The following is a 26,231-nucleotide window of genomic DNA, read 5'->3' as shown; positions in this document are numbered from 1 at the left end:
GTTCATTTAATATCACATACCTACAAGTCCCTCCCAAGAAGCTCATTGCTAGTAATCCCTTCCTTAAATCACTTGTTAAAGCAACTGCTTAAGAAGAAATTTCTGGCCTAGCTGGTAGTAATAAGTTATCACAAGTTATATACATTAGGTAGTAGGTTGGTAGACAGCAACCACCCAGGGAGGTACTACCGTCCTGCCAAGTGAGTGTAAAACGAAAGCCTGTAATTGTTTTACACGATGGTAGGATTGCTGGTGTCCATTTTTCTGTCTCATAAACATGCAAGGTTTCAGGTACCGTCTTACTACTTCTACTTACACTTAGGTCACACTACACATACACGTTTTTTTTTTTTTTTCAACAAGTCGGCCATCTCCCACCAAGGCAGGGTGACCCAAAAAGAAAGAAAATCCCCAAAAAGAAAATACTTTCATCATTCAACACTTTCACCACACTCACACATAATCACTGTTTTTGCAGAGGTGCTCAGAATACAACAGTTTAGAAGCATATACGTATAAAGACACACAACATATCCCTCCAAACTGCTAATATATGTACAAGCATATATATACACACCGCTATGGGTTTTCTTACTAGTTCTTGTCCTTGTTTATTTCCTCTTACCTCCATGGGGAAGTGAAACAGAATTCTTCCTCCTTAACCCATGCGTGTTGTAAGAGGCGACTAAAATGCCGGGAGCAAGGGGCTAGTAACCCCTTCTCCTGTATATATTACTAAATGTAAAAGGAGAAACTTTCGTTTTTTCTTTTGGGCCGCCCTGCCTCGGTGGGATACGGCCGGTGTGTTGAAAGAAGTAATTTACACTGATGGGTCTAAACAGGAGTCTTCTGGCAGGGCTGCATCTGCTCTTGTTGTCACCTCCCTAGTTAAGAACGATAATAAACTTATTGAACTAGGCATAAGAATTAACAACTGGGCGTCTACACTGCAAACTGAACTGTTTGCAATCCTAATGGCGCTAAAGCTAACTTATGACACTGAGCTTGACTCTATCATTATTACTGATTCTATGTCATCACTGAATGCTCTTAAGTCATATAATGACTCCAACAACATGCTCATTGGAGAAGCCAAGCATGGATACTCAAAAATCCGGGAAAAAGGAATTAATGTACAATTGCTATGGATCCCATCACACATTGGATTACTCCTTCATGATAAAGTTGATATGTTAGCCAAGAAGAGTACCCAGAAGGAGAACATAGAATATAACTTTGGTATAACTGTGTCTAGCATTAGGAATAATATTAGGAGAGAAGCAAATAATGAAGATGATTGTTATAGGAATGCAGTTAGAAGTCTGAGTAGATCTATAACCCACTATGATAACATGAACGTAGATAAGTAAGTTTATGGAGCAACTTGCAATGTGAACACTGACTGATGTTGTAGTGGCCAGGCTTAGGCTTGGTTACAAGTACTGACTGATGTTGTAGTGGCCAGGCTTAGGCTTGGTTACAAGTACTGACAGATGTTGTAGCGGCCAGACTTAGGCTTGGTTACAAGTACTGACAGATGTTGTAGCGGCCAGACTTAGGCTTGGTTACAAGTACTGACAGATGTTGTAGCGGCCAGGCTTAGGCTTGGTTACAAGTACTGACTGATGTTGTAGTGGCCAGGCTTAGGCTTGGTTACAAGTACTGACTGATGTTGTAGTGGCCAGGCTTAGGCCTGGTTACAAGTACTGACTGATGTTGTAGTGGCCAGGCTTAGGCTTGGTTACAAGTACTGACAGATGTTGTAGCGGCCAGACTTAGGCTTGGTTACAAGTACTGACTGATGTTGTAGTGGCCAGGCTTAGGCTTGGTTACAAGTACTGACTGATGTTGTAGTGGCCAGGCTTAGGCTTGGTTACAAGTACTGACTGATGTTGTAGTGGCCAGACTTAGGCTTGGCTACAAGTACTGACAGATGTTGTAGCGGCCAGACTTAGGCTTGGTTACAAGTACTGACTGATGTTGTAGTGGCCAGACTTAGGCTTGGTTACAAGTACTGACTGATGTTGTAGTGGCCAGACTTAGGCTTGGTTACAAGTACTTCTGGCAGTTTGGGAGACACACAGATGATGATCAAACTAAATGTAAATTATGTGATCAGGAATATGGTCACTGTCTTGAACACTATGTGCTTAATTGTCCACTTATTGAGGAACACAGATAGACAGTATAATAACCTATGTGACATGTCAAGATATCTTATTAATGAAAATAAGATACCAGATATACTAAGCAAATTTCCTAAATTTGCCTGTAACAGATAACTGAACTATAGATATGTAGATATAAATCCATATGTATTCCTGTTAACCCTTTGGGGGCCTAGTTCCTAGGCCTTTTGTGTATCCATATACTCTTGGCCTACTGTCCACAGGATGGATATGAGGTGCACAATAAACTAGCCACTACCATCCACAGGATGGATATGAGGTACACAATAAACTAGCCACTGCCATCCACAGGATGGATATGAGGTGCACAATAAACTAGCCACTACCATCCACAGGATGGATATGAGGTACACAATAAACTAGCCACTACCATCCACAGGATGGATATGAGGTGCACAATAAACTAGCCACTACCATCCACAGGATGGATATGAGGTACACAATAAACTAGCCAGTACCATCCACAGGATGGATATGAGGTACACAATAAACTAGCCACTACCATCCACAGGATGGATATGAGGTACACAATAAACTAGCCACTACCATCCACAGGATGGATATGAGGTACACAATAAACTAGCCACTACCATCCACAGGATGGATATGAGATACACAATAAACTAGCCACTACCATCCACAGGATAGATATGAGGTACACAATAAACTAGCCACTACCATCCACAGGATGGATATGAGATACACAATAAACTAGCCACTACCATCCACAGGATAGATATGAGGTACACAATAAACTAGCCACTACCATCCACAGGATGGATATGAGGTACACAATAAACTAGCCACTACCATCCACAGGATGGATATGAGGTACACATATAGGTACACATAGGTAGTAGGTTGGTAGACAGCAACCACCCAGGGAGGTACTACCATCCTGTGGTAGTAGGTTGGTAGACAGCAACCACCCAGGGAGGTACTACCATCCTGTGGTAGTAGGTTGGTAGACAGCAACCACCCAGGGAAGTACTACCATCCTGTGGTAGTAGGTTGGTAGACAGCAACCACCCAGGGAGGTACTACCATCCTGTGGTAGTAGGTTGGTAGACAGCAACCACCCAGGGAAGTACTACCGTCCTGCCAGATGACTGTGAAACAGAAACCTGTAACTGTTTTGCATGATGGTAGGATTGCTGGTTTCTTTTTCTGTCTCATAAACACGCTAGATAACAGGGATATCTTGCTACTCCTACTTACACTTTGGTCACACTTCACAGACACGCACATGCATATATATATACATACATCTAGGCTTTTCTCCTTTTTCTAAATAGCTCTTGTTCTTCTTTATTTCTTCTATTGTCCATGGGGAAGTGGAAAAGAATCTTTCCTCCGTAAGCCATGCGTGTCGTATGAGGCGACTAAAATGCCGGGAGCAATGGGCTAGTAACCCCTTCTCCTGTAGACATTTACTAAAAAAGAGAAGAAGAAAAACTTTATAAAACTGGGATGCTTAAATGTGCGTGGATGTAGTGCGGATGACAAGAAACAGATGATTGCTGATGTTATGAATGAAAAGAAGTTGGATGTCCTGGCCCTAAGCGAAACAAAGCTGAAGGGGGTAGGGGAGTTTCAGTGGAGGGAAATAAATGGGATTAAATCTGGAGTATCTGAGAGAGTTAGAGCAAAGGAAGGGGTAGCAGTAATGTTGAAGGATCAGTTATGGAAGGAGAAAAGAGAATATGAATGTGTAAATTCAAGAATTATGTGGATTAAAGTAAAGGTTGGATGCGAGAAGTGGGTCATAATAAGCGTGTATGCACCTGGAGAAGAGAGGAATGCAGAGGAGAGAGAGAGATTTTGGGAGATGTTAAGTGAATGTATAGGAGCCTTTGAACCAAGTGAGAGAGTAATTGTGGTAGGGGACCTGAATGCTAAAGTAGGAGAAACTTTTAGAGAGGGTGTGGTAGGTAAGTTTGGGGTGCCAGGTGTAAATGATAATGGGAGCCCTTTGATTGAACTTTGTATAGAAAGGGGTTTAGTTATAGGTAATACATATTTTAAGAAAAAGAGGATAAATAAGTATACAAGATATGATGTAGGGCGAAATGACAGTAGTTTGTTGGATTATGTATTGGTAGATAAAAGACTGTTGAGTAGACTTCAGGATGTACATGTTTATAGAGGGGCCACAGATATATCAGATCACTTTCTAGTTGTAGCTACACTGTGAGTAAAAGGTAGATGGGATACAAGGAGAATAGAAGCATCAGGGAAGAGAGAGGTGAAGGTTTATAAACTAAAAGAGGAGGCAGTTAGGGTAAGATATAAACAGCTATTGGAGGATAGATGGGCTAATGAGAGCATAGGCAATGGGGTCGAAGAGGTATGGGGTAGGTTTAAAAATGTAGTGTTAGAGTGTTCAGCAGAAGTTTGTGGTTACAGGAAAGTGGGTGCAGGAGGGAAGAGGAGCGATTGGTGGAATGATGATGTAAAGAGAGTAGTAAGGGAGAAAAAGTTAGCATATGAGAAGTTTTTACAAAGTAGAAGTGATGCAAGAAGGGAAGAGTATATGGAGAAAAAGAGAGAGGTTAAGAGAGTGGTGAAGCAATGTAAAAAGAGAGCAAATGAGAGAGTGGGTGAGATGTTATCAACAAATTTTGTTGAAAATAAGAAAAAGTTTTGGAGTGAGATTAACAAGTTAAGAAAGCCTAGAGAACAAATGGATTTGTCAGTTAAAAATAGGAGAGGAGAGTTATTAAATGGAGAGTTAGAGGTACTGGGAAGATGGAGGGAATATTTTGAGGAATTGTTAAATGTTGATGAAGATAGGGAAGCTGTGATTTCGTGTATAGGGCAAGGAGGAATAACATCTTGTAGGAGTGAGGAAGAGCCAGTTGTGAGTGTGGGGGAAGTTCGTGAGGCAGTAGGTAAAATGAAAGGGGGTAAGGCAGCTGGGATTGATGGGATAAAGATAGAAATGTTAAAAGCAGGTGGGGATATAGTTTTGGAGTGGTTGGTGCAATTATTTAATAAATGTATGGAAGAGGGTAAGGTACCTAGGGATTGGCAGAGAGCATGCATAGTTCCTTTGTATAAAGGCAAAGGGGATAAAAGAGAGTGCAAAAATTATAGGGGGATAAGTCTGTTGAGTGCAACCGCCCAGGGAGGTACTACCATCCTGCCAAGTGAGTGTAAAACGAAAGCCTGTAATTGTTTTACATGATGGTAGGATTGCTGGTGTCCTTTTTTCTGTCTCATGAACATGCAAGATTTCAGGTACCGTCTTACTACTTCTACTTACACTTAGGTCACACTACACATACATGTCACATATATATACACACCCCTCTGGGTTTTCTTCTATTTTCTTTCTAGCTCTTATTCTTGTTTATTTCCTCTTATCTCCATGGGGAAGTGGAACAGAATTCTTCCTCCGTAAGCCATGCGTGTTGTAAGAGGCGACTAAAATGCCGGGAGCAAGGGGCTAGTAACCCCTTCTCCTGTATAAATTACTAAATTTGAAAAGAGAAACTTTTGTTTTTCTTTTTGGGCCACCCCGCCTCGGTGGGATACGGCCGGTTTGTTGAAAAAAAAACAAAAAAAAAGTCTGTTGAGTATACCTGGTAAAGTGTATGGTAGAGTTATTATTGAAAGAATTAAGAGTAAGACGGAGAATAGGATAGCAGATGAACAAGGAGGCTTTAGGAAAGGTACGGGGTGTGTGGACCAGGTGTTTACAGTGAAACATATAAGTGAACAGTATTTAGATAAGGCTAAAGAGGTCTTTGTGGCATTTATGGATTTGGAAAAGGCGTATGACAGGGTGGATAGGGGGGCAATGTGGCAGATGTTGCAGGTGTATGGTGTAGGAGGTAGGTTACTGAAAGCAGTGAAGAGTTTTTACGAGGATAGTGAGGCTCAAGTTAGAGTATGTAGGAAAGAGGGAAATTATTTCCCAGTAAAAGTAGGCCTTAGACAAGGATGTGTGATGTCACCGTGGTTGTTTAATATATTTATAGATGGGGTTGTAAGAGAAGTAAATGCGAGGGTCTTGGCAAGAGGCGTGGAGTTAAAAGATAAAGAATCACACACAAAGTGGGAGTTGTCACAGTTGTTCTTTGCTGATGACACTGTGCTCTTTGGAGATTCTGAAGAAAAGTTGCAGAGATTGGTGGATGAATTTGGTAGGGTGTGCAAAAGAAGAAAATTAAAGGTGAATACAGGAAAGAGTAAGGTTATGAGGATAACAAAAAGATTAGGTGATGAAAGATTGGATATCAGATTGGAGGGAGAGAATATGGAGGGGGTGAATGTATTCAGATATTTGGGAGTGGACGTGTCAGTGGATGGGTCTATGAAAGATGAAGTGAATCATAGAATTGATGAAGGGAAAAGGGTGAGTGGTGCACTTAGGAGTCTGTGGAGACAAAGAACTTTGTCCTTGGAGGCAAAGAGCGGAATGTATGAGAGTATAGTTTTACCAACGCTCTTATATGGGTGTGAAGCGTAGGTGATGAATGTTGCAGCGAGGAGAAGGCTGGAGGCAGTGGAGTTGTCATGTCTGAGGGCAATGTGTGGTGTGAATATAATGCAGAGAATTCGTAGTTTGGAAGTTAGGAGGAGGTGCGGGATTACCAAAACTGTTGTCCAGAGGGCTGAGGAAGGGTTGTTGAGGTGGTTCGGACATGTAGAGAGAATGGAGCGAAACAGAATGACTTCAAGAGTGTATCAGTCTGTAGTGGAAGGAAGGCGGGGTAGGGGTCGGCCTAGGAAAGGTTGGAGGGAGGGGGTAAAGGAGGTTTTGTGTGCGAGGGGCTTGGACTTCCAGCAGGCATGTGTGAGCGTGTTTGATAGGAGTGAATGGAGACAAATGGTTTTTAATACTTGACGTGCTGTTGGAGTGTGAGCAAAGTAACATTTATGAAGGGGTTCAGGGAAACCGGCAGGCCAGACTTGAGTCCTGGAGATGGGAAGTACAGTGCCTGCACTCTGAAGGAGGGGTGTTAATGTTGCAGTTTAAAAACTGTAGTGTAAAGCACACTTCTGGCAAGACAGTGATGGAGTGAATGATGGTGAAAGTTTTTCTTTTTCAGGCCACCCTGTCTTGGTGAGAATCGGCCAGTGTGACAATAAAATAATAAAATAATAAACTAGCCACTACCATCCACAGGATGGATATGAGGTACAAAATAAACTAGCCACTACTATCCACAGGATGGATATGAGGTACAAAATAAACTAGCCACTACTATCCACAGGATGAATATGAGGTACAAAATAAACTAGCCACTACTATCCACAGGATGGATATGAGGTACAAAATAAACTAGCCACTACCATCCACAGGATGGATATGAGGTACAAATTAAACTAGCCACTACCATCCACAGGATGGATATGAGGTGCACAATAAACTAGCCACTACCATCCACAGGATGGATATGAGGTGCACAATAAACTAGCCACTACCATCCACAGGATGGATATATGGTACACAATAAACTAGCCACTACCATCCACAGGATGGATATGAGGTGCACAATAAACTAGCCACTACCATCCACAGGATGGATATGAGGTGCACAATAAACTAGCCACTACCATCCACAGGATGGATATGAGGTGCACAATAAACTAGCCACTACCATCCACAGGATGGATATATGGTACACAATAAACTAGCCACTACCATCCACAGGATGGATATGAGGTACACAATAAACTAGCCACTACCATCCACAGGATGGATGAGGTACACAATAAACTAGCCACTACCATCCACAGGATGGATGAGGTACACAATAAACTAGCCACTACCATCCACAGGATGGATGAGGTACACAATAAACTAGCCACCACCATCCACAGGATGGATGAGGTACACAATAAACTAGCCACTACCATCCACAGGATGAATATGAGGTACACAATAAACTAGCCACTACCATCCACAGGATGGATATGAGGTATACAATAAACTAGCCACTACCATCCACAGGATGGATATGAGGTACACAATAAACTAGCCACTACCATCCACAGGATGGATATGAGGTACACAATAAACTAGCCACTACCATCCACAGGATGGATATGAGGTACACAATAAACTAGCCACTACCATCCACAGGATGGATGAGGTACACAATAAACTAGCCACTTCGGTGGCAAAATTTAAAATCTATCCTGCCTTGGTGGGAAATACCCAAGGTGTAAATATAAAAATAAAAAAAATAATTTACAGAGTGTATATAATATACAAACTGTATATAATATATATAATATACACAATGTACAGGTCGTCCTTGATTTACGACAGAGTTACGTTCCGACGGACCCATCGTAAGCTTAATATATTGGTATCTCAGGATACGAACAGCTCAAAACTCGAACAATTATGTAAGTGTATTAATTAAGTGCTTTTGTAAGAGTATTTTTGGGGGGTCTGAAACAGATTAATCTAGTTTACATTATTCCTTATGGTAACAAATTCGTTTGGTATCGGCACTTGAACAGCCTTCTGGAATGAATTAAGTTCGTATCCCGAGGTACCACTGTATATCCTGTCGAAAATATCCAAAGTCAAAAATATTGTAAGTTGAATATGAATATGATGGATAACTAAAGTATTCTGGGATCCTCTTTTGTTAAAAGGGTTTCTGTCTCCATGTGGGTTAATACTGAGCTTGAGTATAATATGATAATTATGCAAATAAATAACTATTATCACTGAATAAGTCAATAAACAAATAATTACTGTAACTAAATACTACCAGTATCAAAATGCCAATAAATGAATACAAGTTAGGGACTTGTTGCCTTCATGTTGAGTAATTATCTTAAATTTCACCTCTAAAGTAACTGATTCTGCACCATCGTAAAATTGAAATATCGTAAGTTGTACCATTGTAAGTCAAGGAGCGCCTGTACTTGTATTGAGCTACAATAATTATTTGTTTACTTATTCATTTACTATATCATATTCACATTTGACCTGGGATTTTTCTGACACGTAACCCTACAGTATGTCGAGGACCACCTGTACTGCACAAAAATTTTTTTAATTTAAATGCAGTAACAGTCACCTGGCGCAGTCTCGACAATATACTGAGCGAAGAGATGTATGGCTAACTTAGAGAGGCCATAACTCCTGACATGGTCGGCAAAGGTCGTCGGTTTGGACAATTCTCGAGGATCGTAGTGAAGCAGGTCCTGTTCACTGACTAACTTGTGTGCCGCCGATGAGACGAAGACAATGCGGCTGGCAGGGGAGCGCTGGACATCCTTCAGTAGTAACTGAGTGAGCAGGAACACACCTGTAACCACACAATCAAACACTAAACACTTTCTACCACCTGCATTATACAGTAGTCCCCCTGGTATCTGCGAGGGATACATTCCAAGCCCTGCTGTGGATACATGAAACTGTAGATAGTAGTAAGGCTGGTAGTGGAAGTAGTAGCAGAGTAATAGTGGTAGTAGAAAGTAGGGAAAATAGTTAAACAGCGCAAGAGAGAACAGGGAGTGATGGGTGAAGCGAGGTAATAGTAATGGTAGTAGCAACAGTAGTAGAAACAGAGTGGTAGTAGAAGTGGGGTCAGTCTAAGGACAAGTCAGACCGAAACATTGTAATAAGCTTTTATCTCTCCTGTGTGCATGTTATTTGTGTAATTTTCTGGTATATCAATGCTAGCTGCTTCACCCTGTACTTTGATGCTGTTAAGTTGGCTCCTTCCTGTAAACTTCTGAAACCAGCTTCTGCCAACTTCATATTTATCTTCACCAGCTTCCTTGCCTCTCTCAGCCTTCAAAGAACCGAAGAGACTTTGGGCCATGGACTGGGTAATGGCTTGGCGTAAAGGCACGTTATGACTGGTTTGATCTTCAGTCAAATTCAGATTCAGATTATTTCATCATGATACAGTAACAAAAAAGGCACAATACCGTGGCTGGAACAATACACAAATAACCCGCACATAGAAGAAAGGAGCTTACGACAACGTTTCGGTCTGATTTGGACCGAAATGTCATCATAAGCTCCTCTCTTCTATGTGCAGGTTATTTGATATGATACAATGTTTGTACAAAGGAGTATGACATTTGGGTGTGCAGGCCAAAAGTCCCTTTATATGCAGAGCATTTCGGGTAAACTTAAGACTAATTTAAAATTAATAACACAATAACAAGAGTAATTTTGTACATAGTCACTTAAGTGAGTGTAAATGTAAATTTAGGAGTTACAATGAATACAAGAGAACTGAATATTCTATTAGATCATGCTATATGGCTTTAATAAGTTTAAAAGAGAGGAATTAATAAGGTAATAAGTTATTGAATGCCTATACTATATATGGTCTCTAGTTGGTTGTAACCATAAATTTTGGAATTACAAGGAACACAAGAGAACTGAATAGTGTATTAACCCTTAAACTGTCCAAACGTAGATCTACGATTTTTCAACATTTGAAAGTACGTAAAAAAACGTAATCTTTTTTTTTTTTTTTACATTTGAAAATGTGTAAAAAAAACTTTGATCTACTTTTTTTTTGTCATACAGTGGACCCTCACATAATGAATACATTGTATAACGTTAAATCCGCCTAACAAAGTGTTCGAGCATAAAAATTTTGCCTCGCCTCACAATAAAAAACTCGCCTTAAGTGATTCATCCAAGACACGTCCCACGTGTGGCCTCAGCGCCAGTGTTTACAAGTCAGCCAATGCGGTCGCATCTATGCATACATTCGGTACATTTCACATTATCACAGTGTTTTTAGTGCTTGTAACTACAAAATAAGTCACCATGGGCCCCAAGAAAGCTTCTAGTGCCATCCCTGTGGTAAAAAGGCCGAGAATTAGTATGGAATTGAAAAAAGAGATTAAGGTAATGTGTGCAAAGTGGGTTGAACTGCAAACCTTTACGGATGAAAATTACCCTGACACAGCTACTGCAAGCCGTGCTGGTGACTATTACAATGACAATGTTGTGGCCCATTGTAGGGAAATCTTAAAGGAACATGAGGTACAGAGCTCTATGGACAGATTTGTTGTGCGACAGAGCTCCAGTGACTCTCAAGCTGGTCCTAGTGGCATTAAAAGAAGAAGGGAAGTAACCCCGGAAAAGGACTTGCTACCTCAAGTCCTCATGGAAGGGGATTCCCCTTCCAAACAATAACAACTTCCACCATCTCCCCTCCTCCCATCCCATCAATCATCACCAGATCTTCAATAAAGGTAAGTGTCATGTATTCTTTATTTAGTATAGTAGTAATTGTGCATGTCTTCTTCTTTTTGGGTGTATAAAAATGTATATTTCATGTGGTAATTTTTTTTTCCATACTTTGGGGTGTCAGGAACGGATTAATTTGATTTCCATTATTTCTTATGGGGGAAATTAATTCGGGTAACGATAATCTTGGCTAACGATGAGCACTCAGGAACGGATTAATATCATTAGGCGAGGGTCCACTGTATTTGAAAATCTTCTTCTTCTTTCAACAAACCGGCCGTATCCCACCGAGGCAGGGTGGCCCAAAAAGAAAAACAAAAGTTTCTCTTTTTAAATTTAGTAATTTATACAGGAGAAGAGATTACTAGCCCCTTGCTCCCAGGATTTTAGTCGCCTCTTACAACATGCATGGCTTACGGAGGAAGAATTCTGTTCCACTTCCCCATGGAGATAAGAGGAAATAAACAAGAACAAGAACTAGAAAGAAAATAGCAGAAAACCCAGAGGGTTGTGTGTATATATATGCTTGTACATGTGTAGTGTGACCTAAGTGTAAGTAGAAGTAGCAAGACGTACCTGAAATCTTGCATATTTATGAGACAGACAAAAGACACCAGCAATCCTACCATCATGTAAAACAATTACAGGCTTTCGTTTTACACTCATTTGGCAATATTTGAAAATATGTAAAAAAAACGTAGATTTACTTTTGGAGCACTACACATGTGAACGTAAATCTGTTTGGACACTTTAACCCGTAAACGGTCCAAGCAGATCTACGTTCACATGTGTAGTGCTACAAAAGTAGATCTACTTTTTTTTTACATATTTTCAAATGTAACAACAAAAAAAGTAGATCAAAGTTTTTTTTACACATTTTCAAATGTAAAAAAAAAAAAGAAGATCTACTTTTTTTGCATACTTTCAAATGTTGAAAAAACGTATATATACGTTTGGACCGTTTAGGGGTTAAGGGTTAATGCATTCTATAACATTTATCGAGTTTGTTTTAACCCTTTGTCGATCTTGGCCGAAAAAATTCGGTATTGATTACGTGTTTTTGGCGCGTGTCATACTTCGCGCCCCGCGCGGCCAGCTTCCCGTTCTTTAGTTCCAACCAATCACAAGCCTTCCCTGAGTCTCTTCAGCTAAGTACAGTTCGCTTCTGCCGCCTTCCCATTGGTTGAGAGATCAAAATATAAACACTAGCGGCTTGGCTTCGAACACACGCGCATTTTTCCCTCCACCCTTGCTAATCTACTCTTGGATTATATATTCTACAATGTCGGTAAGTACTGATTGTTGTGTTTAGTGCTTACATGAATAGTTTAGGCATATTTTGATATATACCTAAAGTCCGTGTGAAGCATAATATGAGTGTAGCATACAGTTGAAAAAAGTGCAAGCATTTTAGTCCGAATTATTTCGGTATTGCGCGAGTTTCCGGGAATGTCCAATTTTAGTCAAATAAATATTTATAAAAAATTTTCAATTGCATATATGAACTCTGTAGTGGTCTGGATTTATACAGGAGGTTTCTATTGTCCTTCCAGTTCCATGAGAGGCTGTTTTATGGGGAGCAGTCGACCAGCAGGTCGAGGTATGTCTGCGTTTCTGAAGACAGTGACTCAGAACCAGAGGTAGACGAACCAGAATTGCTGGATAGTGGTGATGAATACTTGCCACCGGATGCACAGGATGCAGAGATGTCAACTGATGATGAGGAAGAAAGGGAAGAAAGGCCAGCCAAAAAGCAGAAAGTAATGAGGAAAAAGAAAACTTTTAGGATTGAGGAATACCCGGATGAGGAAGAGATCCATGAGAATATTGCTCTTCAAGTTTCATCTGAGTGGACCGTAGATGACGTTGAAAATGATCCTTTGCCGGCATATGAACATGAAAAGCCTCTTGCAATTAGGTCTCCATATGAGTATTTTCGTATGTTCGTTACTCCAGCCATGATAGATAACATAGCATATCAAACAAATTTGTATACAAGGCAACAAGACGTAAATAGTACTTTTTCAACAGATTCTGAAGAGATCATGAGGTTCATAGGTATTTTGTTGTTCATGGGTATTGCTCCACTACCATCCCTCGAAGACTATTGGAAAGCTGGTTTTAGGAGCCAACAGGTTGCAGATAGCATGGCGTCTAAGAGGTTTAGGTACCTTAGAAGTCATATTCATTTCAATGACAACACAAAAAAGGATAATGACAGATTCTACAAAGTAAGGCCTCTTTACACTGAACTAACTAATGCTTGCTTGAAAATTCCAGCTACACCCAAGCAATCTATTGATGAAGTCATGGTTGGTTTCAAGGGTAAAACTGCTGGAAACCTAAGGCAGTACATCAAAACAAAACCAGATAAGTGGGGTTTCAAACTTTTTTGTCGTGCAAGTCAAGATGGACTCATACATGATATACTCATGTATCAAGGCACAACAACTTTTGACACACATCCCATACAGCTGCCACAGGAAGAATCTAAACTTCCAATAAGTACAAAGATTGTTCTGGTACTTGCACAAACTATGAACAAGACAAACACATCAGCAATCTATGCTGACAATTTCTTTTCAAGTATGCCTTTGGTCAAGCTACTAAGAGATAAGTATAACTGCAGATACACTGGAACAGTACGTGACAATAGATGTGGTAAGCCACATCTGGTGCCTATCAAACAAATGGAAAAAAACAGTGTGGTCAGGGGCAATTTTTGCTTCAACAACAATGATGGTGTCCTTGTTGTACGATGGAAGGACACCAAAGTTGTGACTTTAGTGACAACTGATATTGGGGTCGAGCCCATGAGTCTTGTTGAGAGATATAACAAGGGTACAAAGAGGAAAGAGAAAATATCGTGCCCTGCAGTCATCAAGAACTATAATGCAAACATGGGAGGTATTGACAAAAGCAACATGTTGGTGCATCTCTACAAAACACCAATGAAATCAAAACGTTGGTACATGCGGCTATTTGCCTATATTATTGATCTTGCTGTTGTGAATGCATGGGTGCTTTATTGCCGTGATTCTCGAGCAATAAAGCAAAAGTGTATGCAACTGAAGTATTTCAGGAATTCTATCTCTGAAATTGCAAGGTCTAAAGGACAAAACCTTAGAGGGAGCAGCCTAAGAACAACTCCAAGACCTTCACCAACTAATTCACCATGTACTTCCAATGGTGTTGGCATAGTGAAACCTGGGAGGGGAAAACATACAGAAATGCCTGATGACAGTGTTAGGAAAGACCTTAGTCTAATGCACTTCCCAATGGCAGGGCAAAGGCCGTTTACTTGCAAGTATTGCAGCACCTCGAAAAAAACGGTAACATCGTCATTCATCTGTAGTGTATGCAAAGTAAATCTGTGCATAAAGACTGATAGAAATTGTTTCACAGACTTCCATCTTGCCATTTAGCAATATAGAATCATTGGTCTTCCAAATGAATCTCAGGAATATAGGGATTGAAACTTGCATCACTTTGCAATTTGGCATTGTTGATATTTGCTTCCTTTTCATATTTTTGTAACAATTAAAAAATGTTTTGATAAAAGTTCCATTTATGTTTTTTATATTGTCTGTTTGTATATTAAATTTAAAAAATTGTTTTGGTGTGTTTTATTAACAATTGCAAGTTTGCAACATAGAATTTTTTAATCACTTTGTCGGGGGCGGCCTAATATTTTCGGTCTTCGGAGATTGGCAATTGCTCGAAAACTAACCATCAGAAGTCAATTTATATGGGATCAGTGACCTTGTATTGAGTTACTCTATCCACCATAGGGAGTTCAGTTCGAATTTCAAATTTTCGGACCCCTTGCGCGATGAAGGGTTAAGGATTACAGGTAAAAGTAAAGAGTTTTCATGGCAGCAACGAGGCCATCACGTTCTCTTACAACATTAGTGTTAACTGGCGTAGCACTTTTAATTTCCTTTAACGCTTTCCCCTTAGAACCGACAACTGTACAAACTGACGAGCCAAACCTAGCCTAGTCCTGTCTAAGCCATAGATATAACTTTCTCACTTGAATCATTTCTAACTTGGCATTTAAAGAGCCTTAAGTCTCCTCCTTTTTATCATAACTAACTTTTCGATGTCACCGTAACCAACACAAAAATATTGCGTATAATGTACGTAATGTTTAAGATGTCTGGATCTGGAAAATTGCCAGAATATAAGCAGGCATCAACTTACGATGGGGTTGTGTTCCTATGAACCCATCGTAAGTTGAAAATATTGTAAGTTAAAAATATCATATATCAAAAATATCATACGTCGAAAATATTTTAAGTCAAAAATATCTTGCTGAAAGTAATGTAAGTTGAATACAAGTATATGATTAATAAATAAGTAAATAAATAACTCCTTCACTGAATAAACAAATAATTACTGTAACTAACTAAATACAGTGGACCCTCGCATAACGTTGGCATCACATAACGTTAAATTCGCATAACAATACAGTGGACCCCCGGTTAACGATTTTAATCCGTGCAAGAGGGGTAATTGTTATGCGAAATAATCGTTATGTGAATGAATTTTCCCCATAAGAAATAATGGAAATAAAATTAATCCGTGCAAGACACCCAAAAGTGTGAAAAAAAAAATTTTTTACCACATGAAATGTTAATTTTAATACACACAAACTGAAAAAGGCATGCACACTTACATGACACTTACTTTTATTGAAGATCTGGTGATGATTGATGGGATGGGAGGAGGGGAGAGTGTCGAACTTATTGTTTAGAAGGGGAATCCCCTTCCATTAGGACTTGAGGTAGCAAGTCCTTTTCCGGGGTTACTTCCCTTCTTCTTTTAATGCCACTAGGACCAGCTTGAGAGTCACTGGACCTCTGTCGCACAACAAATCTGTCCATAGAGCTCTGTACCTCCTGTTCCTTTACGATTTGTCTAAAATGGGCCACAACATTGTCATTGAAATAGTCACCAGCACGGCTTGCAACAGCTGTGTCAGGGTGATTTTCATCCATAAAGGTTTGCAGTTCAACCCACTGTGCACACATTTCCTTAATTTTTGAAGTAGGCACAATGGATTCCACAACTGGCATAGGCTTCTCAGGGTTAGCCCCAAACCCTTCAAAATCTTTCTTAATTTCCATACTAATTCTCACCCTTTTTACCACAGGGTTGGCACTAGAAGCTTTCTTGGGGCCCATGGTCACTTATTTTCCAGAAACAGCACCGAAAACACTGTAATAATACGAAATATTCCGAGTGTATGCTTGGATGTTACCGCGGAGGCTGGCTGGTAAACAATGGCACGGGCGGCACATGTGAGGCTGGCTGAGGGCGCACATTGGACGCGTCTCGGACGAAAATCGGTGAGCGGGTTTTTAATCGGTATGCGCGGCAAAAATTTTGCGATTAAAGTAAGCGGTATGCGGAATAATCGCTATGTGATGCCATCGTTATGCGGGGGTCCACTGTACTTTTAATGCTAACATTTTCCCTCGGATAACGTTAAAAAAATCACTTAACGATATTCGTTCTCGGGTACCAATTAATATCGTTATGTGAGGGTCCACTGCACCAGTATTGAAAAGTCAATCAATGAATACAAGTTAGGGACTTGCCACTGTTGTGTTGGGTAATTATCTTAAGTTTCATCTCCAAAGTAATTGCTTTAGCACCATCGTAAAGTTGAAATATTGCAAGTCGAACCATCGTAGGTCAAGGAGCGCCTGTAATACAGTGGACCCCCGGTTAACGAACTTTTTTCATTCCAGTAGTATGTTCAGGTGCCAGTACTGACCGAATTTTTTCCCATAAGGAATATTGTGAAGTAGATTAGTCCATTTCAGACCCCCAAACATACACGTACAAACGCACTTACATAAATACACTTACATAATTGGTCGCATTTGGAGGTGATCGTTAAGCGGGGGTCCACTGTATATGAGAGGTGACAGAAGATGCAGTAAGACAGTAGGTGAACAATAAGTCTAACCACTCAACTCACCAAGATAGTTGGTCTGGTAAGTGACCTCGATCTGGTCCCCAGTGAGTGCTGGCGGATGGTGGAAGACGGCGGCGTTGTTCACCAGGGCGTCCAACCTCTGTTCACCTGTACGTGGTGATGTATCAAGCCAGATGAACAAGTATAATACATAAAGTAGCCTGGAACCTAACCTGCTGTATAAGCAGGGCCCTACAGTAGCCCAGAACCTAGCCTGCTGTATAAGCGGGGCCCTACTCTACATAAGAAATGAGAAACACTGCAGTAGGCCTACTGGCCCATACTAGACAGGGCCTTCTCAACCTAAACCTGCTAACACAAGCATTTGCCCGAAACCCGTTTTCAATTCTATGCATGATTAAGAGCTAAACCTGCATGGGTTGTATAGCATTAGGTCAATGGGAAGTGCTGTACAACTTTCTGTACACACCGACCAAGGCAGACCCACCCAAAAAATGAAAATACTTTAACCATTATTCTTCCGATGCTGCAGACTGGATTTTCATCTGAGGGACCTAAACCAAAATTTCAATCTGATAAGGGATTTATTAAAGCCAGAATTTTAATCTGAAAGGGGATTATTAAAGCCAGGATTTTAATCTGAGGGAAGCTTATTAAAGCCAGGATTTAAACCAAGGGAGGATTTATTACAGACAAGATTTTTAATTTGATGGGGCTTATTAAAACCAGGATTTTACTCTGATGGGGGCTTATTAAAGTTGGGATTTTAATGAGGGGCTTAATTAAATCTAGGATTTAAGTGAGGGGTTTAATTAAAGTTAGGATTTTAATGAGGGGCTAAATTAAATCTAGGATTTCAGTGAGAGGGGTTTAATTAAAGCCAGGATTTCAATCTGAGGGGGCTTAATTAAAGCCAGGATTTTAATCTGAGGGGCTTAAATAGGGTGCTACAAGGGTCATATGCAGCATCGTTATGACCCCTAAGGGTCAAGTGCTCCACTATGATTATAACAACAACAACAAGGGTAGTACAGCACCAGTGTACATTTCCATGAATACACAAGAGGCTACCGCACTTACGTTTTGAAAATTCGTGGACGAACGACCGAATTGACGAGAAATCTGTGAGGTCCAGGTGGAGAAAGTAGACAGACCGGTTGCCGGTAGAGCTGCGCAGGTTTTCTGCTACGGCTTCACCAATCTTGTGCTTACGGAAAGCCAGATACACGGTTGCACCTGGGATAAGTTCGAAGATTATTATTACAAAGGTTACAGAGGTCAGTTAATACACCTTTGAACAGGTGTCCCTTGATCTGAGAGATACTAGGTTATTACAGAGGTTATGGTGATCAGTTAACATTGTGACCTTTGTACAGGTGTCCCTCACTCACATGGACTGCCCAAGTCATACGCAAAAATCGACACAAATGAAACATGTTAGTACAGCCTCTCCTCACTTAACGACAGAGTCCTGTTCCTAAGACCTCGTCAGTAAATGAATTCGTCACTAAGTGAGGAGCATACTATAATGGTAGTGGGTTTTTGTCAACCATCTCTGATATTATTTTAATGTCACCTTCGCAATGACCATGCCAAAATGTCTACTGTCTACAATGTTGTATTCTCCCATATTCAAAGTACATTTCCACATGATACAATGTTTATACAGTAATGGCTGACACTAGATTCCATGCAGAAAGCCCGTAGCTATGTGGAGCATTTCGGGCAAGCATAAGCTTATCTTAAGACTACAACAGGCAATAAATATTGCATATACAGGTGCTCTTCGACTTACAATGGTTTAATTTACAATGGTTCAACTTATGATGGTTTGATTTACAATGGTTCAACTTACAATGGTTCAACTTACAATGGTTCAACTTACAATGGTTCAACTTACAATGGTTCAACTTATGATGGTTTGATTTACAATGGTTCAGCTTACAATGGTTCGACTTACAATGGTTCAACTTACAATGGTTCAACTTACAATGGTTCAACTTACAATGGTTCAACTTACAATGGTTCAACTTACAATGGTTCAACTTACAATGGTTCAACTTACAATGGTTCAACTTACAATGGTTCAACTTACAATGGTTCAACTTTACAATGGTGCAAAAGTAATTACTCTGAAGATAAAACTTAAGATAATTACTCAACATGAAGGCAACACGTCCGTAACTTTTATTCATTTATTGACTTTTCAATACAGGTATTTAGTTACAGTAATTATTTATTTATTTACTTATTCAGTGATGGTAGTTATTTATTAATCATAATAAATAAGTAAACAATAGGGAGGGGCGTTGATGTTGCAGTTTTTTGGCTGTAGTATCGGCACACCTCTGGCAAGACAGTGATGGAGTGAGTGATGGTGAAGGTGTTTCTTCTTTTTCAGATCACTTTCCCTTGGTGGGAAACAGCCAATGTATTAATAAAAAAATAACATTCATTTTTGACTTACGATATTTTTTTTATTTACAACGCATTCATTTGAACGTAACCCCATGGTAAATCGAGACTCACTTGTAATGAAGAGTAAATAAATGATTGCTTATCCTATCAATAAATGTACAGTACTGAATGTGCTTTATCCTATCAATAAATGTACAGTACTGAATGTGCTTTATCCTATCAATAAATGTACAGTACTGAATGTGCTTTATCCTATCAATAAATGTACAGTACTGAATGTGCTTTATCCTATCAATAAATGTACAGTACTGAATGTGCTTTGCTATCGCACCATCATAAAGTCAAAATATAGTAAGTAAAACCATTGCAGAGCAAGGATGCACCTCTGTTCATTTTTTTTTAAATGAGATTATTTTACAGCAGGTCTTACCTTTCCTGGCTAGATCAAGGGCAGTTGAGTGACCAATACCACTGCTGGAGCCAGTGACGATCACCACTTTCTCTCTCACTCGGTTCTGACAACGGCATGCAATGGAGTTCGTCAATCTGTTGGAAGCCGCGACTTTCAATTATGAGGCCATTATGACCATATGTATTATATGTACTGTTTGGCATGTACACCCAACTATTATATTCCTTTCTACAAACATGTATCATGCTGAAATAATTATTATTATTATTATTGTGCAGTTTTTTACTATAAGAAGATAAGAAGGAAGGACTCCATGGGGAAGTGGAACAGAATTCTTCGTGCATAAGCCATGCGTGTCATAAGAGGCGACTAAAATGCCAGGAGCAAGGGGCTAGTAACCCCTTCTTCTGTATACATTACTAAAGTTAAAAAGAGAAGCTTTCGTTTTTCTTTTTAGGTCACCCTGCCTCAGTTGGTTACAAATAGTTGAGAAAAAAATAAAGAAGAAAATGGTAAAGTGCTAGACCGGTCAACTTGTGGACTGCGATACGCAACTCCTGACAGGAAGTGACAGTTGTTTCTTATGAGTTACTCTGAATTCACATATAACAAGACATTCTAAGTTATTCGTTGACTGCCACTTTTTACGAGTTAATCTGACATTCTGAATTACCAATGTCTGATGAATGTCGTAAATTCTCTTTTGTAAAGTTTCTGTGATTTTAGTTATGAATGTGCCTGAAAAACTCGATCCAAAACTGAAGAGTGTGTACTACAAAGACCTCCTCATATGCTGTTCATTTTCTGATGTATTTTTTCAATAATCACCAAAAATTGTATTTTACAGAGCTTTATAATAGAACGGACTTTTTTCAATAATATTTACCAAAAATTGCATTTACAGAGGGGATTTATAAGATTGTTCACTGTACCCCAAATTAGATATCTGAAAAAAACCATCAACATTGCAATTGAGCAAACGTTATCTTAGACAACAGATGACTGTCAAAAAATCTTAAGTTAACGGGAGGTTGAAGGACATCTTAGTCAAAGTCAGATTTATTGCAAATTAAAAATCAAATTTTATTTCTTTGCATATTGTACAGTGTGTGATTTACACATTATAAAATACTGTTAGGTACAATGAAAGCCACTAGCATGCCTGAGTATTTCAGGCAGCCTAGGCCCAATGCTTACAGCCTACTTAAAACTAGACATAGGTTACAGAGAGGGTAATTTTAATTATTCATTATTTTATTCTTTACAAAAGTAGCCAAAAATATTTGTAAAGAGATGGGCGACATTTGGCCGTACTTGCAGAAAGCCCATGGTCATGCAGAGCATTTCGTGCAAGCTTAGGCCTAACCTAAGACTACTGCCACAACACAAATGCGGTGAGGTGGCACTGGGCAAGAGGCTTAATCCCACTAGCAACCGTGCAACATGCAAGCTTTAACAGCTGGCTCGTCTGCTGCAGATCACTGGCCTAGTCATCACGAGTGGTTGAAATGAGTTTGTTGAAACAAATGAGACATACAAAATTTACCCTAGAAAATATTCCCCAATCTTAAAGGATAATTCAGTAATTCCTTGAATTAAAAACATGCTGAGAATCTTCTGTATTATGTATATCATCAATGTGTATAATATCACTATTATATCATTATTATACACAATTCAGGTCTCCAACGTGTTCGTAAGTTAAAGACTTCCTGTACATTATCCTGAAAATGAAACAAGTCTCTAACTTACAAAAGAGTAACATCCCAGAGTAACAGGAAGTCTTCAACTTATGAACACGGTGTGTATAAAGCATACCACGGGTGGGGATAGAACCTGCGATCAGAGAGTCTCAAAATTCCAGAATGTTGCGTTAGCCAGTTTTGAGACTCTCTGATCGCGGGTTCTATCCTCGCCCGTGGTATGGTTCGTTTGCCATCGTGTCATTACGATTTCATGAGACATTGTGTATAATAATGATATCATACACAATAATGATATAACAATGACATTAAACATAATGCAGATGATTCTCAACGTGTCTGTAACTTGAGTATTTACCGTAATTGAAAAGCACTGTATTAGCGAAGCCTCTAAAGTGACATGCCATATTAGCAAGGTACGCCTGTATTCCATTTGCAAGTACAGATGGTTACAATTTTAAGCATGTGAATGTTACTCTCCAGCATGTATAAAATTTGTTGCACAGAGCAACCACTCGTGATAACGAGAGTGCAAGCAGTTAGTGCCAGCAGACAGCACAAGCAGGCAAAACATCTCAAGCAGTAAACACCCTCAACTCACTGCAACCATCGTTTCAGAAGCATAACTCCGGCGTCAACCACGCGGCAGAAGGCACAGACCAAGTAAGCCGTCAAAGCTGTAAGTGCACCAAGTGTAACCACGGCCATGTGTCTATGTTTATATAGTCAAGCACAGAGGCCCCACTTGCCTTCCTATATAAGCTCAGGGAACATAAAAGACTAACATTACTGAAAATAAAAGAGACTTACTGCAGGAGCTCCTCGACTTACGGTATTTCAAGTTTACAGTGGTGCAAAAGCAATTTAGGGATAAAACTTAAGATAATTACCCAACATGAAGGCAACAAGTCCCTAACTTGTATTCATTTATTGACTTTTCAATACTGGTATTTAGCTACAGTAATTATTTGTTTATTTACTTATACAGTGACAGTAGTTATTTATTTACTTAGCAAATCATTTTCATATTCGACTCACGATATTTTTGATATATGATATTTTCATTTGCGGTATTTTCAACTTACGATGTTTTCGACTTACGATATTTTCAACTTGCGATATTTTTGATTTACGATATTTTTTATTCGCAGTATTTTCAACTTATGATATTTCCAACTTATGATATTTTCGACTTACGATGGGTTTGTCGGAACGTAACCCCATAGTAAGTCGAGGAGCACCTGTACTCTAATAATTATCTGTGGGTCTGAGTAAAATCTCAATTTAACAAAATATTAATGGGCAGGTGCCCGGGGATGCCCAGGGATACCTGGGGATGCCTGGGGATGCCCAAGATGGCAGAGGTGAAAGAGGCAAGAGCGATGACAGAGGTGAAAGAGGTGGAAGAGATGACAGGTGAGACAGGAGAGGTGACATAGGTGAGACAGGAGATATGACAGAGGTGAGGTGGAAGAGATGACAGAGGTGAGACAGAAGAGATGACAGAGGTGAGGCAGAAGAGATGACAGAGGTGAGGCAGAAGAGATGACAGAGGTGAGGTGGAAGAGATGACAGAGGTGAGGTGGAAGAGATGACAGAGGTGAGACGGAAGAGATAACAGAGGTGAGACGGAAGAGACGACAGTCATGAGCACAACAGAGGCTGGGACTGCCAGAAAAAGAAAGGCGGACAAACCCACCATTCAAATTCAAGTTCTAATTCAAATTTCACTTTGTAGCACAAAAATAATGTAGCTTACACATAATAAAATACTGTAAGGTACAAAATAAAGCCACTAACATGCAAAGCATTTCTGCCAAACTAATTCTAATTCTAATGCTTCAATGTCACTTAAGATTTAGACATAGGCTATTAAGTAGGCTTTCTTATACAGTTAACTACAATTTTATGTACAATAATAATAATAATAATAATAATAATAATAATAATAATAATAATAATAATAATAATAATAATAATATCTTTATTTCTACATGTACAACTTATACAGACCATAGCTGACATCAATGACATACTACTATATAGAAAGCCACTTGTTATGCTGAACATTTCCCACAAATTAGGTCAATTTTGTCACCAGGATGCGATTGTTCAACTGCCTCCCAGCACACATAAGGGGGATTACCAACAGACCCCTGGCAGTCTTCAAGACCCCTGGCAGTCTTCAAGACCCCTGGCAGTCTTCAAGACCCCTGGCAGTCTTCAAGCTGGCACTGGACAAACACCTAAAGTTGGTACCTGACCAGCCGAGCTGTGGCTCGTACGTTGGTTTGCGTGCAACCAGCAGTAACAGCCTGGTTGATCAGGCCCTGACCCACCATGAGGCCTGGTCACAGACTGATAGTAAACCACTAAATTATAGTTAACTAACAGTAGGGATCAGCTGGCTGGTAATGGTGAGTGTGGTAGATAGAGATGAAACAGTTCTGCTGTGATTATAACAATAACCAATAATTCTGTAAGTGCGGAAGATTTTGTAACCAATTATGTTCAGTTCTGTAAAGAATTACAAATAATTCTGCAACCAATTATTATTATTATAATCAAAAAGAAGTGCTAAACCTACACGGGTCATACAGCTCTGTAACCAATCAAGGAAAATTATGTAATTATGGATAATTCTGTAATTATGGATAATTCTGTAATTATGGATAATTCTGTAATTATGGATAATTCTGTAATTATGGATAATTCTGTAATTATGGATAATTCTGTAATTATGGATAATTCTGTAATTATGGATAATTCTGTAATTATGGATAATTCTGTAATTATGGATAATTCTGTAATTATGGATAATTCTGTAATTATGGATAATTCTGTAATTATGGATAATTCTGTTATTATGGATAATTCTGTTATTATGGATAATTCTGTAATTATGGATAATTCTGTAATTATGGATAATTCTGTAATTATGGATAATTCTGTTATTATGGATAATTCTGTTATTATGGATAATTCCGTAACCAATTATGGATAATTTTACAATCACCCGACTTTGTCCGTTGTTTTTGAATCAACATCGCAGAGTTTTGTGCCGTACAGTGGACCCTCGCCGTACGATATTAATTCATTCCAGAAGTCTGTTCGGGTGCTGTTACCGAACAAATTTGTTCCCATAAGGAATACATGTATTGCAAATTAGATTAGTCCGTTTCTGACCGCCAAAAATACACGTACAAAAGCGCTTACAAAAATACGCTTACATAATTGTTCGAGTTGGAAGCCGACCGTAAGACGGGGGTCCACTGTATTTCCAAAATATGTTTAAACTCGCTTATCCCCCGAACCACAGAAAATACGTTTAAACAAAAGTTCGCTTATCCCCCGAACCACAGAAAAAAGGCAGTGTTTTTACCGTACGGCTGCAGACACATACCTGCGACTAGCTTCGAGAGTTTTCTTACTCCCAGAACCCAGCCTGGGGTCGGTACTTCCCGGTGGCTGCGCTATCCACCAGGCTATTGCTGCCCGCGGCACGCACGCCCGCATAGCAATCATAGCCCAGACGATCAGGCAAATCCGCTGGATATTTTTTAAAATTTCCGCTCGGCTCACCAAAAATTTATTCCTTAAATATGCTAATTATCGTTATCGGAAAATCGGAAAAAAAAATACCGAAGGAATATATTTATAAACATTTACCTGAAACAAAAAAAAAAAAGAGTAAAATTATAATATACAAAAAATTTATCCTAAATCAACAAAAAAAATCGAAATATCATGACTAATATTAATCGAATTTTTAGATTAAAAAATTAACCCAGATGTATAAATTTAGTCATAAGAGCTATGGAAAAAAAGGTAATTTTAATATATATATATTTAACCCCCTCATATGCCTTTTTCGAAATAAATTTTTGGAAAATATTAAATAACACCTTTCATCATAAAGTCGTTTTTTTTAATTTAAATTACCTTTACTGACGGTCAAAAATATCCTAAAACACCATGAATAAACCAGGATATCCAAAAAAAAAAAACAATCACACCAACATATAATCCAAATTCGAAAAATATTCCCCCTAAAAAAATAAAATTTTGAGTCAGGAGAGTTGTCAGCGGCGTCTCCTTAACACAGCAGAACACACACTATCTTGCCTCTCCTAGCACCCAGCAGCCAGTCCCAGCAGACTGGGAACCAGTCCTAGCGGGCCTGGGGGCCGCCCACCACACATACCCACCACCAACACCGTAAAATATGGTTTAAAATGCGCCATCACGAACCTTCCTGGGCCAGCCGCCGCCTCTCACCCGCCTCACATAACTGATATTTCACTATATTTACTCTCCTTCCCTTTATACCCTAATAAAAACCATCAAATTTAATCGGAAATAAAATTCC

General features: G+C 39.4%; 1 protein-coding gene across 4 annotated transcripts in view; it reads right to left on the bottom strand.

Annotated features, from left to right (window-relative positions):
- The window catches only part of LOC128700958 (retinol dehydrogenase 11), a 29,417-nt gene extending 3,452 nt beyond the window's left edge, over positions 1-25,965 (bottom strand). The window contains exons 1-6 of one of the 4 annotated variants that reach the window (XM_053794459.2): positions 25,805-25,965; positions 25,266-25,531; positions 20,178-20,293; positions 18,410-18,565; positions 17,372-17,476; positions 9,239-9,469 (exon numbers count right to left, since the gene is read on the bottom strand). In XM_053794459.2, the coding sequence (XP_053650434.2) occupies positions 9,239-9,469; positions 17,372-17,476; positions 18,410-18,565; positions 20,178-20,293; positions 25,266-25,387 (730 nt within the window). In that variant the 5' untranslated portion in view covers positions 25,388-25,531; positions 25,805-25,965. Of the gene's footprint in view, positions 1-9,238; positions 9,470-17,371; positions 17,477-18,409; positions 18,566-20,177; positions 20,294-22,463; positions 22,786-25,265; positions 25,532-25,804 lie in introns of those variants that run through there. The other 3 variants (XM_053794458.2, XM_070080100.1, XM_053794460.2) reach the window with 3 other exon arrangements.
- Positions 25,966-26,231: the final 266 nt, after the last annotated feature.

This window comes from Cherax quadricarinatus, unplaced genomic scaffold (assembly GCF_038502225.1).
Source record: "Cherax quadricarinatus isolate ZL_2023a unplaced genomic scaffold, ASM3850222v1 Contig147, whole genome shotgun sequence".
Classification (NCBI taxonomy): Eukaryota; Metazoa; Arthropoda; class Malacostraca; order Decapoda; family Parastacidae; genus Cherax; species Cherax quadricarinatus.
Note: the sequence above shows the minus strand (reverse complement) of the source record. Positions and strands in the feature narration are given on the sequence as shown.